The sequence below is a fragment of the Chrysemys picta genome, chromosome 1 (assembly GCF_011386835.1).
Source record: "Chrysemys picta bellii isolate R12L10 chromosome 1, ASM1138683v2, whole genome shotgun sequence".
Classification (NCBI taxonomy): Eukaryota; Metazoa; Chordata; order Testudines; family Emydidae; genus Chrysemys; species Chrysemys picta.
Window position 1 is genome coordinate 311065099 of NC_088791.1, and position 15058 is coordinate 311080156.

The window sequence follows — 15058 nt, forward strand, 5'->3', positions numbered from 1 at the left end:
CCTGGGCATCCTAGTTATGCCAATTTAACCCATGGTGTAGACAGTGCGAGGGCTTCTCTTGTTGACATAGCTACCACCTCTCGGAGAGGTGGAGCTCCTACGCTGATGGGAGAAGCTCTTCTTTGGTACCGGTAACATCTTCACTAAGTGCCACAGCACTGTATGTGTAGACAAGCCCTGGGACTTCTGGGGGCATATCTCATGGGTCTTTGCAGTGCAGTTAGATGAGCTGCTCTGTAAATTCTTTCTTAGTAAATTATGGGAGGACTTGTCTGTCCTCTCTGGGTGCATGGGAGCGAATTGTGAGAAGGCATTGGAGGACTGTCAGCACTCGAGTGGAACTAGCTTGTGGCCACACTCTAGAGTGGTCATGCTAGCATCTGCTGAGTTGCGCTCTCTGAAGTTTTAGCCTGTACCCCCTGATGGGCCAGCCAACTTGTGTTTAAAAGCAGCACTATACTTTAGTTAGGAGCAACATTTGAGTTGTAATTTGAGTTAAATTTGCAGTGAAGACAAATCCTAAGACTGCAGGTCTTCTCTTCACCACCCAAACATCAAGCAAGGGATCTTGTGGGTGTTCTTCTCTCTAACTACCAATGGCCACAGGTCACCCTGATCCCCAGGCCCTGAAATTCCCTCCTGGAGAGGGAAACAGATGACTAACCTTCTGAGAAATGTCTTTTCTGAGCTATTGGCCTACATTTCCTGCCCTGCCCTCACTTCCTGTCTCATTCTTGTGTCACCAAGAGAAGCAGTGGAGATAGCAAAAGGTAAAAATGAAGATCTGAAATTTCAAAATTGACTAGAGTTTGGGGGTGCTGCAGTTTTACGGTGCCCAATTGAAATTCCATAAGGTGTCCTGAAGGTGCTCAGTAAGTCTGAAAAATATTGTCCCTTTAATCATGACTTGGTTTAGCACCCAAAAACTGAGGTACCTCAAATACCTAGTTGGTTCTAGGATTCAGGTAAAAATTTAAAAATACGATTTATTTAAATAAAAGCCCAAAATTATTATTGATTATTTATTACTAGCCAGGTGACTCCCAAATTTAAGTGCAGGTAGAGGATACAACCACACTCTAATCAGAATGGCAATTTCCAGTTTTGAGGGATAATCATTCCATTTTGGGATTTCTCCCCCAACATTTTATATTTAAACTTTTTTTCCCACTTACCTGCTTCATTGGGATTTAGTTCTTAAACTACATGGGCCAAATTATTCTGTCAGTACCACCCCAATAACACCACTGATGTCAGTGAGGTTACACTGGTATAATTAAGGGCATAATTTGACCCTGCGTATGCTGTTTAATTTACAAAATGCTTTGCTTTTAGTATTGGCCATTTCTGTTGTGGTTTTGCTTTTACCATGGTAGCTTTGTTATGTACATAACGCTTCTTTGAAATGGTAATAATAATAAAATAGCCCTCAGTTCACCAGAAAGCTTTGCATGCTCTGCAAGGATGGATTGTTTGATTTGTATATGGTATGTGCTGTATTAAGGTATTGTGTGTATGTGTGTACAGGTATATTGTTTTGACTGATAAAAATAAATTAGGGCATCATTGTCTATTATTTTGATTATTCACATAAAGATGACATTCAAGGGATCTTACAGACAGCAGAAATTCTTAAGGCAGAAAAAAAGACCAAAAGCAATTAAAGATCATATTTGGATCTCATTTGCACTGGGTATAAGAGACATTTTCAGGTGTGTATATATACAGATGTGAAGGACTGTGTGTAAAACTTCCTTGGCCTGTGATACAAGTGCTGCTTCTGATCCACCATCTAGATTACAGTGAATTTGCTGTTCATAATACAACCAAAAATATGGACCATTGTGGTTTATGTATTAGAGTCTGTAGTGTCCATTGGATTTGATCTGTTACTTTGCCCATATGTGGGAAGCTGGGAACCTGTGTGCCAGCTCCCATTGCTGTCTGACTTCTGAAAGAAAATTTATTTCTCTGGAGACCACATGTATATCTGTGTATATGGCTAGATCTGCATACCTGCATCTGTCTGGCATTCAGGTGTCTGGCAGTCAGGAAAATGGCAGCAATACAAGGGTTAATTTAAATCTGATTGCTTCAGGACTTGGGTGTGAGGAGATCTGGATTCTAACAGCATCTCAATGTATAGAAAATAGTCTGTAAAAACTGGAAGATGAAATGTGTATCTGGGTCCAAGTAGGCAGTGAATTCCTTCATTGTGATGCATAGCCATAAGTGAGGATGTCTTTTTAAAAGATACGCTCTAGGAATTATTTTGGGGGAGTTCTATGGCTTGTGTTATAAAGGAGATCAGATGGTCATAGTGGTCCCTTCAGGCCTTGAAATCTATGAATTTATGAACTACAGAGCATGATAAATGGGTACAAACCCTGGGCAAGATTCTAATACTCCTCAGGTGTGCCCTGAGAGTAGGCACTCTGTGAAAGCAGCATCATTGTGCACCTGAATTTGACCCATACTTAGCTCTCTCCCACCCTCGGACAGACTATTCCAGCCAGGAAGAGGAGTAATTTCTGTAAGACAGGGTTGTGTGGGGATGTGTAAGAGCACAAACACTCTAGTAGAGCACACCCCTGGAGTCTAACCCTGGTTCCAGAATGCCTCTCTGTGGCTCCAACCACAGGACACCTGCAGAGTTGCCTCTGCAAGTTTGGGGGGAACTAGAATCAGGGAGGTGGAACATTAACATCTTCTGCTGCCCTTACAGCCATGGCTTTTTGGTGGTTTGTATGAGCAACCTATAGCCAGATTTGGCTCTATGGGGAAAAATGTACAAAGGTATGAAGGGAGCTGGTGCCTAACTGTCCTTAGTACTTTGAAAATCTCCCCTGTTTTAATGTTGCTATGATTTTCCAGCATTCTTGCTCAACAAATTTGGGGAAGAAAAATTCTAGAAGGAGAACCTGTCAAAAGTGAAACAGTTGAGTTATTAAATAATGTGAAGAATTGAAGCAGAGGTTCTTTAATATTTTCTAGAAGTGATGTGTACTTATGTTAAAGCTCCTTGTTTTTGCTGGATAACATCTGTACTGATTCAGATAGAAGTGTTCTTTTAAGAAACCATTTAAGTCATTTTTAAGGGAAGTAATTTTAAAAGGGATTTTTAAAAATGGCACTCTGTCATTCACCCTCAGAATTTAACTTTTTGCCATATAATGTACTGAGAATAGTTATAGTTGGGTACTTTCAAAGCACAAGTAAGGCTCAATATAATTGTTTTATAAAATGTTTAATCATGAAAATTTTACTGTGCTTTCTGCAGTGAACCTCAGGCAATGTGCTATATTGAAACATCTAATCTTGATGGGGAGACTAATCTTAAAATACGACAGGTAAAATTACATTTATTTTGTTAGTGTATAATGTTAACTAGGAAGTCCTGTTTAGCAGTTAGGAAAGGGACTTGGGTGTGAGGAGATCTGGATTCTAAATGCAGCTGTATTACTCTTGACTAGTTACTTATGCTCTCGCTGCCAGTTTCTGCATCTGTTGAATGGAGGTGGTAATAATTGCTGTACAGATTTGTTGAGAGACTAAATTAAAGAGAGGCATGTTCCTATGGATTCAAACATGGGAATGGACATCAGGAAGATCCTGGCTATGAAGCTTATGTCTAGTGTGACCTTCAAACAAATATTTAACTTCTCTGCCTCACTTTCCCCCCTCTCTAATAACAGCAGTATTATTCCCAGGGCTGCTGTAATTACATGCTTGTTACGTGCTTTAAACATGAATTTACTCTCTCTTGATCTGACAGGACCTGCATTTGATAACCTTCTGGTCATGTTGCAAAGCATATGGGCCTGATTTTCATTTACACTGAGGCTACCTTATACCACCCTGGCAGCATAAATAGACCTTTAAAGAGTGTGAATTAGACGTATCCACTTCAAGGCCTCTTTACACTGCCAGAGAGGTGTAAAGGTGAATCAGGGCCTGTGTATTTACCCATGCTTTCTCCGACTCCTAAGTGTGAGTACCTCAGTCTTTGGGTGGGGAGCAGCATGGCGCTGAGATTGGTACTTTTGTGTGAGTAAAAAGAATTAACTGAGACTCTTATGTACATCCTACTTAAGGGGATCCCTGTAATCACAGAGCCAGAGGCCAAGCTCCCACCATCCTCCTGCCCATCCCCAACATCCCCTGCAGTGGTTTATCAGAGCTGATGCAGAACCCTTGGAACGTGGCGTCCCTTTCCATGCCCTCTCCATAGCTTGTACAGCCTGGATACGGTGGCTGTTCTGTACCGGGGGTGTCAGTCATGTTGTGCCCATGATAAACTTCACCCAGAAGGACACATTTTATGTTATGCAAATATATCTGTAAAATATAAGAGAAGTTTAGAGGTGAGAAAATAAGTTTGTATTTTAAATGTTTGGGAAATGTAAAGTTATCAAAGAAGGGGAGTTAGAGATTCTCCTCTTACTTACCCCGGTATCAATTGGGAGTAACTCCATTTAGTCACTGCATTTGCTCAAATCTAAAACTAGTGTGTGAGGAGAATCAGGGCATTGAGCACATTAAGATGCAATTGCATGTGATTGCAGCATACCCCTGATAGTATCAAAGCAGCACTTGGAAACCTGTGTACTTCACTGCCAGATGCTTAACAAATCAAAGAAACCATTATGGTTTACTAAAGGAACTATCAAAGGTAGGAAAGTGCTGGGTTTCAAGCACAATAAGCCATGAGAAGTGTATTTGAAATGCCATGATTTGATTATTACACACTATGCTTGTGGTCAGAGTTGGAATTTAGCTGCCCAAAGTAGAGACCCAGTTTTGTTGACACTCTTCTTCATTTACAAGAGGTGCAGGATGTAATGTGTTCCTCCTGGGGTGCCACCTGGAACTGGGGTACCACTGAGCCCTCTGACTCACCAGCCTGGGCTCTCTCTCACCCTGTGCTGCCGTGACAAGCTGCAGACCCACTACTGGTCCTACACTTCCACCAGCATTCACACAGGCAAGGATGCACCCAGCTGCAGTTACATGGAGGCTGGCCACCCACTGCATGAACCAACAATAGAGAGGCTACAGCCAAAATAACCACCAGCTTCCCAACCTAGGACCCCAGGGCTGTACCGTCCTGCCCTGGTCAAAACCCCGACCAGTATGAATTTATTTTCCAGTTCGGCAACAACCTTTGCCCCTTGAGCTAAGATTTTGAAGCACTTCATTCAAAGTCACTGGTTTAGATAAAGCAAAGACAAGTTTATTAACTACAAAAGGTAGATTTTAAGTGATAGCAAACATCAAAGCAGCTTACCTAGTAAATAAACAAAAACTCAAACTAAATTTAACATACTAGAACCAGGGGTCGGCAACCTTTCAGAAGTGGTGTGCCGAGTCTTCATTTATTCACTTTAATTTAAGGTTTCGCGTGCCAGTAATATATTTTAACCTTTTTAGAAGGTTTCTTTCTATAAGTCTATAATATATAACTAAACTATTGTTGTATGTAAAGTAAATAAGGGTTTTAAAATGTTTAAGAAGCTTCATTTAAAATTCAATTAAAATGCAGAGCCCCCTGGACCAGTGGCCAGGACCCCGGCAGTGTGAGTGCCACTGAAAATCAGCTCATGTGCCGCCTTTGGCACGCATGCCATAGGTTACCTATCCCTGTACTAGAAGGATAGGATTTGAATTAACAATCTCTCACCCTGACTGATGGTACAAGCAGGGCTTGCAGATTCTCAAGGCACAAGCTGCACTTGCTTCGGATCCCCACCCCAGTTCCAAGTCCTTTTCTTTAGGAGCTTCTCTTTGATGTTCAGCTGTGGGGGACTGAAGAACAACAGATGATGTCACTCCCTGCCTTATATAGCTTTAGCATATGGCAGGAACCCTTTGTCCCAAACTCAGTTTGTGGAAAAACACTGGTATCCAAGATGAAATTCCGTGTCATGTGGCCTGGTCACATGCCCTTGCATAGGTTGCTGAGTCATAGCAACCATTACTTACAGGCTGTCTGGAACATTCTCAGGAAGGCTCACCAGGTGGAGCATAAGCTTCTCCTAAAGCCTATTGTTTTTCCTAATGGCCCATTACCTTGAATAGGCCCTTCATAGCCGACTATCTATCTGGAAGCATTTTGTCTAGTGGGTATCACCCAGGTGTGATTACATGTGAAATACAGATACGCAGTCAATATTCATAACTTCCGATACAAAAATGATACATGCATACAAATATTTAGCAAATCATATAACTTTTCCAATGACCGCTCATATGACCCATCTTGTACAAAATGCATCCATAATAATGCCATTGTAACTTACAATTCATATTTGAAAACATTTATATTTGCCTCCATTTTAATTTTGTTTGAGGAAATGTGATTGTATCTGTAGGTCTGATACCAAGGACAGTAGTCTGGGGCGGAATCCTCTGCAGATTTTATTTATATATGGGTCACTGCATTTAAAAAATGTGGACCTGATTCTCCAACTGCCTTACAACATGGAGTCTCACTTGAGCAAACAAGATGGAAAATGGGTATATGGCAGTAATTTACACTCCCTTTCCACTCCCTTCGCTCAAGGGTAACTTATGACACTAGGTAAAAAGCAGTGAAGAATCAGGCATGTGGTTTCTAAATTTCAGAAAATTGCATGTTTGAGTAGGCTAGTGATACATATGATAAATCTTACACTGCCCTCCCAATAAATTAATACATTGGGTTAAATTCTTGGCTGCGTGTGCAGTCTGCACTGAGTGCAATAGGATGGGGGAGTTGCAAAGGAGCTGGATGCAGTTCCTCAATCCTGGGGGCAAGAGAGGACTAGTTTGGCACCCAGCTTTAAACATAGTTTAAGTCAAGATTGGATGTGTTCATGAAAGAGATGCTCTAGGAATTATTTTGGGGAAGTTCTACAGCTTGTGCTATACAGGGGGGCAGACTAGATAACAATGATCCCTTCTGGCCTTGGAATCTATTAATCTGTGGTGAGTTAGCAATCAACCCCGAGCAAGGGCAGAGCATGGTTGTACTGCCCCAGGAGCGGCCCAGGAGGGAGAGTGACGTAGCATACATGTGTCAATAAGCTACATTGCCCCATGTGGGAGGAGGGCAGAACCAAAGCTGCTCTCATTCCTTGTTTCTTCCCGCTCCCTCCTGCCCGCTTGTGCCGAGTGGGGGAGCGTAACAGTTCTGTGAAGCCCATTTTCCATCCAGCGCTATGAATGGTTGTAGAGGCAGCTGGCGCAAACTAGTGAGGAGGTGCCTTATTCCACTTTACTGCCTTGAGTGCTCATGCAAGCTAGGGCAAAATCTGGTCCTTATTAAGTAAACAATTTCTGTGGGGCTTACAGAGCCCCTGAATCCCATAAGCAGCAGAAGAAGCTCGAGTCCTAAGTCAATGTACTCAGCTATGCCTCTGTCTCTCATTTGTTGGGATACATTATAGAACCACATGTGGAAAATTAAACTAAGAAGAAAAGTTGATTTGACAGGCATCTCCTCTGGCTTGGTCTCTTGCAGGGATTGACTCAAACTGCTAGTCTGCAGTCGAGAGAAGACTTGATGAAAGTGTCTGGGAAGATAGAATGTGAAGGACCCAACCGTCACCTCTATGACTTCATTGGAAACTTGCGCTTAGATGGCCAAAGGTATCAACTTTACTGAAAAACGATAGTTGTCTTCCGTTAAGAAATATGTCTTATGTGTATGTGTGCACCGTGGCTTCTCTGGCAACCTAGAAAGAACATAAAGGTATTTCTGTGGGTGACTACTAACTGGTGCATGAGCTGATCATCAGCTAGTGTAAAATGGTATAGCTCTATTGACTTCAATGGACAGTCTTTACCTGAAGTAGTAGAGGCCTGTGAGTTCTGGAACTAGAGGACCTGGGTTCAGTGTTCCCTCTAATTCTTCACACCCATGTGCGGAATTAATTTTGTTATGTGCAGCAATATGGAGGTGATGTGTGACACATCACCTTCATATCGGTGCACATAACAAAATTCATGTGGTGGGGGTGGGGCCGAGGGGTTCAGAGTGTGGGAGGGGGCTCAGGGCTGGGGCAGAGGGTTGGGGTGCAGGGGTGTGAGGACTCCGGCTAGGGGTGCGGGTTCTGGGGTGGGGCCGTCAATGAGGGATTTGGGGTGCAGGGCGGGCTCCGGGGCTATGGTAGGGAGAGAGGACTCCCCCCAGCTCTCTCTCCCCGTGACAGCACCTGGGTTGGCGGGAGAGAGGCGCCTCTCCCTGATACAGCAGCTCTGGAGCTGGGGCCGCAGGATAGGCACCCCTCCTCCGGCCCCCACAGGTCCGGGCCAGGGCTGGGTTCGGGGAGGGTTGTCCCGTGACAGGTCCAGGCTGCATCTGGGTTCGGGCAGGGCTGCCTGGGTTCAGGGCTGGGCAGGGCTGGCCAGGTTTGGCCCACGGCATGGGTGCCCCAACCGCGGCAGGTCCGGGCTGCAGCATGGGGGGGCCGTCCTGGCCATGGCAGGTTGGGGCTGGGGGAGGGGCGCCCCTCCCCCGGCCACAGCAGGTCCCTCCCCCCAGACGGGTTCCCTGAGCACCTGCGCCGCACTAAATAGGCTGCTGCTCAGCCGTGCAGCTTACAGGGAATTTAGCCAGGAATCCAGTCCCACCTTTGCAAATGATGATTGTTTATTATGGGAGAAGTAATAGCCCCTTCATAGTTGAGCTTGCAACCACAGTTCCTTTTTAAGAGTAATTGAGATCACTCTTGTAATTCTTAAAAGAAAAAGTTTCCTGCTTCAGTCGTATAAATTCAAGTATTATAATCCAGTGTTAAGCTGACCTAAGCCCCAGTGTAGACAGTGCTAGGTTGACGGAAGAATTATTCCATTGACCAAGCTACCTGCCTGTCAGGGAGGTGGATTACCTACAGCGATGGGAGAACCCCTCCCATCAGCACAGATAGTGTCTACACTGAAGCACAGCGATTCAGCTGTGCCGCTGTAGCATTTCAAGTGTAGACGCCCTCAGGCGCAGAGAGATGAAATGCCTTGCCCAGGTAACACAGCAGACTAGTGGCAGAGTTGAGAATAGCACCTGACTCCCCTCTGACAGTCCACTGGATCCTGCTGCTTTCTGAAAATGTTGATTACTTAGTGACTAAGTACTTTTTGAGATTAAAAGTCTTTTTAGTGGCTCATTTTTGAAAAGTTTGCCAATTGTCTTGTGCTGTTTATGTCCCTCCGTTTGCTCAACAGAAATCACATTAGCTGGGGTGTTATTTAGGGCAGTCTTGAGGCTGTTCTATAACATGCTGGATGCCAAACTGGGAACTGTAGCCAGCTCCTTTGCAGCCTTCCCCACCTTGCTGCACTGTGCAGAGACTGGAATGCAATTGAGGAGTGAACTCAATGTATTTATTTATGGGTGGGCAGTGGCAGATTTATGCTGGAGGTCCCTAAATATTAATTTCCTTCAAAGTGCTGGGTTTTGTAAATGATATGAAAGGGGAGTATCCAAGAAAAGAAGCATGTGTTCATATAATGAAAAATAACTTCCTTGAATGGTTAGAATATCTTCAGAGTCATTTAAAATATCTGTACTTATTTTTTCTTTGTTCTTGGCTTCTAGTCCGGTTCCCATTGGGCCTGACCAGATCTTGCTGAGAGGTGCACAGCTTAGAAACACCCAATGGGTCCTAGGAATTGTTGTATACACAGGACATGACACAAAGCTCATGCAGGTAAAATGGATTGGAAATAAAATCTCGTGTGTGTTTTGATGGAAATCGGTAGTCTCTATTTCTGTATTCTGCCTGTCCTTATTTGTTGATTATGCAAAATAAAGTGTCGGTCATTATATTTGTAATGCAGTAGCATCCAGAAGCCTCGAGTGAGATTGGGACTCCACAGTGCTGGGTGCAGTATGTGCTCTTAGTACCTGCTAGGAAGAGCTTACAACATAAATTTTTTACATGATGAAGGTTAAGATTTGTCATAGTTATTTTTAGTAAAAGCCACAGACAGGTCGCATCAATAAACAATAATTCATGGAAGCCTGAGCCCTGCGGCCCAACGAGGGCGGGGGGTGACAGCTTGAGCCCCGCTGCCCAGGGCTCACCGTGCCGCAAAGGGCTGATGGCCCTGCCGCATGGAGCTGACAGCCGAAGTCCCATTGCCTGGGGCTGAAATCGCGGAGATCACCAAAAATCATAGAACCCATGACCTCCGTGACAGACTCGTATCCTTATACATGATATATAGAACTAACTTTTTAAAATCTAAATGTATAAAGTAAGTGCCATTGCAGCCTTCCCAGAACACCATGGTAACGCAAGCTTTTCCATGACTCTCACGCAGAATAGAGAAGTAAAGTATGCATCCGAAGAAGTGGGCTGTAGTCCACGAAAGCTTATGCTCTAATAAATTTGTTAGTCTCTAAGGTGCCACAAGTACTCCTGTTCTTCTTTTTAAGGAGAAGTAATGTCAACTGTGACTCTGCACTACACTCCTATTCACTTTCTGGAACAAGCAATCTTCTGTGGGCTGTAATCCTGGAAGAAGTTATCTACTTCTAGAACAATAAATCCAGTTAAAATCTTTCCATGCATTAATGATCCTGCAAGTAGTTCTATTCAGCCAGGTTCCATCAGACTTTAGTTTGGCTCTTTTAAGTTTTAAGGCTGTAAAAGAGAACTATACTTGGCTGCTGTTGAACTGTGTCTAAAAACTTGCAGTACACAAGAGCTGAGGGGAGGATGTAGGGAGCATTTTCCCCCTTAGAGCCCTGTGCAGAAACTAGAGAAAATTGCAATCCTTGCATTCTTTTGAGGGCAGTAACTGCTGGTCTCTGCTAGTGTTCCCCTGGGAACTAGACCAGGGGTGGGCAAACTCTGGCGTGGGGGCTGCATCTGGCCCTCCAGGCGTTTTAATCCGGCCCTTGAGCCCCCGCTTGGGAGCGGGATCTGGGGCTTGCCCGCTCTGGTGCTCCAGCCGTGGAGCCGGGTCCAGGGCTTGCCATGCTCCAGCTGGGAAGCGGGGTCAGGGGCTTGTCCCACTCCTCGCAGCTCCCAGAAGCAGCGGCAAGTCCCCCCTCTGGCTCCTACACATAGGGGCAGCCAGGGGGCTCTGCACACTGCTCCCATCCCAAGTGCTGTCCCCACAGCTCCCATTGGATGGGAACCGTGGCCAATAGGAGCTGCAGGGGTGGCGCCTGCGGACAGGGCAGCACACAGAGCCGCCTGGCCGTGCCTCTGCTGCTTGAGGTAAGCACCACCCAGAGCCTGCACCCCGACCCCCTCCTGTGCCCCAACCCCCTGCCCCAGTCCTGATCCCCCTCCCGCCCTCTGAACCCCTTGGTCCCAGCCCGGAGCACCCTCCTTCACTCTGAACGCCTCATTCCTGGTGCCACCCCAGAGCCCGCACCCCCAGCCAGAGCCCTCACCCGCTCCTGCATCCCAGCTCCCAATTTAGTGAGCACTCATGGCCTGCCATAAAATTTCCATACCCAGATGTGGCCCTCGGGCCAAAAAGTTTGCCCACCCCTGAGCTAGATCCTCAGAGGCAGGGACATGGCCTTGTTCTTTACCTGCCTTGGCCATCAGAGTGGGATGAATAGGCTGGAGGGAGTATGCTCAGCTTCCAGAAGAGATTGAGTATAGTACATGTCCCCTAAGTCTGACTCACAACAGTAGTCTGTTAGTCTCTGTGTGTATGTGTATAATACCACCATAGTGGCTAGGGGCCCTAGTCATAGACTTTGCATAAATAATATATTTAACTGGCTGGGGATGGAGTTTGAGAACAAAGTAGCTAAATCCACAGTTTTAAGACTCTGAAAATGAACTGTGCACAGAAGAACTAAGGAGAACAGTCCCACCTTTGTAGTTATTGTAATATTATTTAGCAGTTTTTCTCACCATTTGCTATTGTTATCGCCATACTTAAATCAGTTCTCAAGGCTGTTTCTACTTTTGTTCAGAATTCAACCAAAGCCCCTTTGAAGAGATCAAATGTGGAGAAGGTGACCAACATGCAGATTCTGGTTTTATTCTGCATCCTTCTGGTCATGGCCCTTGTGAGTTCTGTGGGTGCCTTACTATGGAACAGAACACACGGTGAAGTCATCTGGTACCTTGGCTCAAATGGTGAGAGTTTGATTGCAGGTGGTCCATTGTCTGTGTGTTAAAACAGTGAGAGCTCATAAAGTTCGAGGATTCTACAGAGCATGCCAGGCCATTTATCTTTGCCAAATAAATGCAGAAAGGAGGCCCATAAATAAAAATCAAAGCCAGCAGCTAACTTTATTTGACAATGTATTCTAGAAACAGACTGCAGTAACTATGGAGCCCAGCTTGCCTGCGAATGTGTTGTTGAGGGATGCAAGATGTTCCCCCCTCCCAAGGTCTGAGAATGCTGCTAGGCAGCTGTCCAAAAATAAAGTGGGATCATAGAATATCAGGGTTGGAAGGGACCTCAGGAGATCATCTAGTCCAACCCCCTGCTCAAAGCAGGACCAATCCCCAGACAGATTTTTGCCCCAGATCCCTAAATGGCCCCCTCAAGGATTGAACTCACAACCCTGGGTTTAGCAGGCCAATGCTCAAACCACTGATGGAGAGTTAAATACCAGGTGCCTCATACAGTGGTGCAAAATGCCACTCAAAGATGACCGAAAGGCTCCTTATTTCAATTATGAGAAATTGTTTGGGGCATTGTAACTTACTGAATTGGGTACAGGATTTGTGGTATCAGCCTCCTTTCCGTCGATCAATCCTTTCGTCTACATACTTCAGCCACAACCTCTTTTCACCAGATCCTAGGCTGGTGTAAAATGTCACAACTCCACTGACTTTAATTTAATGCTGATTTATGTCAGCTGAGGATCTGTCTCTCTGTGTTTTAGTTAGCCCATCTATAAATTGGAGCTGATGAGCTCCCCTATATGGATATCCTGAAGATTAATGTTCACAGATTAAGTATTATTGCTGTCTTTGTATTTGCTGGACCAGGCTGTTCTAGTTTACAACAGAGAGGGGTAATTTTGCAATTGCAAAACTCTGATCCTGTATAGTGTGTGTGTTTTATTTAAGGACTCCATTTTACTTCCTTTTTGCTACCTGTATTTACTTATGAGATTAAATAGTAACACAAAGATACAGATATTGTGAAAACACATCAAGACAGAATATAAGTCATTCTGCAGGAGAGAGATTTTTGGCATTTCCATTTATATTACAATCACCTAGAAAATGTGTCAGACAGTGGCTATTGTGTTACTGGCACTATCTTGGGATGCAGACCTAAATAAATAAATGTCACTGGAATTGTGTAAATCTTTTACTGGTAGTGGTAAAACTGCTAGCAATGGCTGAGCTGTCATCTGTTTCAGATGAACTGCAATTATGCTACCTTTACTGAGGAGGAGTGGAGTGGTATTGATAGCAGGCTATATAGATCTCAAGACCCATTCTTCATTGGACTAGCTTTGACTTCAGTTTATGTCAATCATGTTCTTTCCATGTTAATCACTGTTACTGCTACTAGAGATTGTTTTTTAAAAAAAAATTGTGTTGCCAGATTTAATAAAAATTCTACACAGGAAAAATATGAAACACAAGATATGTAAATGACTGGAAGAAGCAGTGATGAAGAGAAACAAACGGAATATGATTTGTAATGGAGAGTACTCAAAAGTTATAGGGACTGATCTCACAAACTGGTGTAAATTGAGAATAACTTTGCTGAAATCAATGTAGTATCATTCCTGAAGTCAAGATATCGCCCACAAGTATTGTCTCACCTAGGGAGATGCATTTTCAAAGCAGTCTCGTGAGTTACACACACAGAACCAGTCATTCTTTCTTATTGTCAGAAAAAGGGAGTATACTTCATTCTTTCAGAACCAAAACTTCAAACCTGGGTGCCTAACCAGAGTGCCTAATTCTCACAAATGTCTGGGTAGAAAAAAGTTTCTTTGCCCATTCAGCTTGCCTCTTGGTTTTCCTTAGAGACTGATCCAAGCTGCAGAAAATTCTTCTCCATATCTGGATTTTAAACACTCCCAAGTTCAGAAGCATTTGGACCCAGATTTTGGTTCAGCCTGGCATAAATATTGAGCCATTTACAAATTTAGATTTAAACTAGGTTTCAAAGCTTCAGGAGTGTTCATCTCTGGCTCTCATTTCTGCCTCTTCAGTTTTTTCTCAGATTCATTTGCCTGGATTCTTCAGTTCCCATACTCTTAAATGACTGTTTTTCTTAAGCTCATTTGTACTTGTTACTTCTTTGCATTTATTTGGGCAACTTATCTAGCATATTCACTGCTGGTAAAACCATTTTATTTAGATACCTTATTTAGTTTTAATTACACATCTCTTTGATTGTGATCTTTTTTTCAATTCTCACCGGAGTGAATAGTTTACCAAACTTGCCAACACTGGAAGCTATAAATACAGATGTTTGGTGAAAATAATTGGGACACACCTTCTCATTCTATTGAAATATGTGGAACAAAACCAGCTTTTTGGAGAGTCAGAGTGAAAATGTGCTGCTAGAAATAATACCCGTAGTTCTTCAGTGGGGACAGATGGCATGTATACAGGATTACCAGATCCCTTTGGACTGTAATATGGAATATTGCACTTCTAGTAACCTGCTTACAGAACTGAGAATAAACTCAGTTACTCACAAATCTAAATCTCATGTTTCACACAGTGTGCACATAGCACAGCTAGCCTTTCCCCTTTTCTGAAGCTGATGTAATATGTGTAGGGCCCTGCCAAATTCACAGTCCATTTTGGTCAATTTCACAGCCATAGGATTTTAAAAATTGTAAATTTCATGATTTCAGCTATTTAAATCTGAAATTTCATAGTGTTGTCATTGTAGGGGTCCTGACCCAAAAAGGAGCTGTGTGTGTGTGTGTGGGGGGGGGGAGTCACAAGGTTATTGTGGGGGGGGGTTGCGGTACTGCTCCCCTTACTTCGGCGCTGCTGCTGGTGGCGGCGCTGCCCTCAGAGCTGGGCATCTGGATTTGGTATTGCCACCTTTACTTCTGTGCTGCTGCCTGCAGAGCTGGGCCTTCAGTCAGCAGCCGCCACTCTTCGGCCGCCCA

At 44.0% G+C, this 15058-nt stretch overlaps 1 protein-coding gene across 6 annotated transcripts in view; it reads left to right on the forward strand.

The window, feature by feature from the left end:
• The window catches only part of ATP8A2 (ATPase phospholipid transporting 8A2), a 631188-nt gene that overhangs the window by 134425 nt on the left and 481705 nt on the right, over positions 1 to 15058 (forward strand). For all 6 annotated transcript variants that reach the window (XM_005286691.4, XM_065581436.1, XM_005286690.4 and 3 more), the window contains 4 exons: positions 3281 to 3350; positions 7502 to 7629; positions 9575 to 9686; positions 11924 to 12089. In XM_005286691.4, the coding sequence (XP_005286748.2) occupies positions 3281 to 3350; positions 7502 to 7629; positions 9575 to 9686; positions 11924 to 12089 (476 nt within the window). The remainder of the gene's footprint in view (positions 1 to 3280; positions 3351 to 7501; positions 7630 to 9574; positions 9687 to 11923; positions 12090 to 15058) is intronic.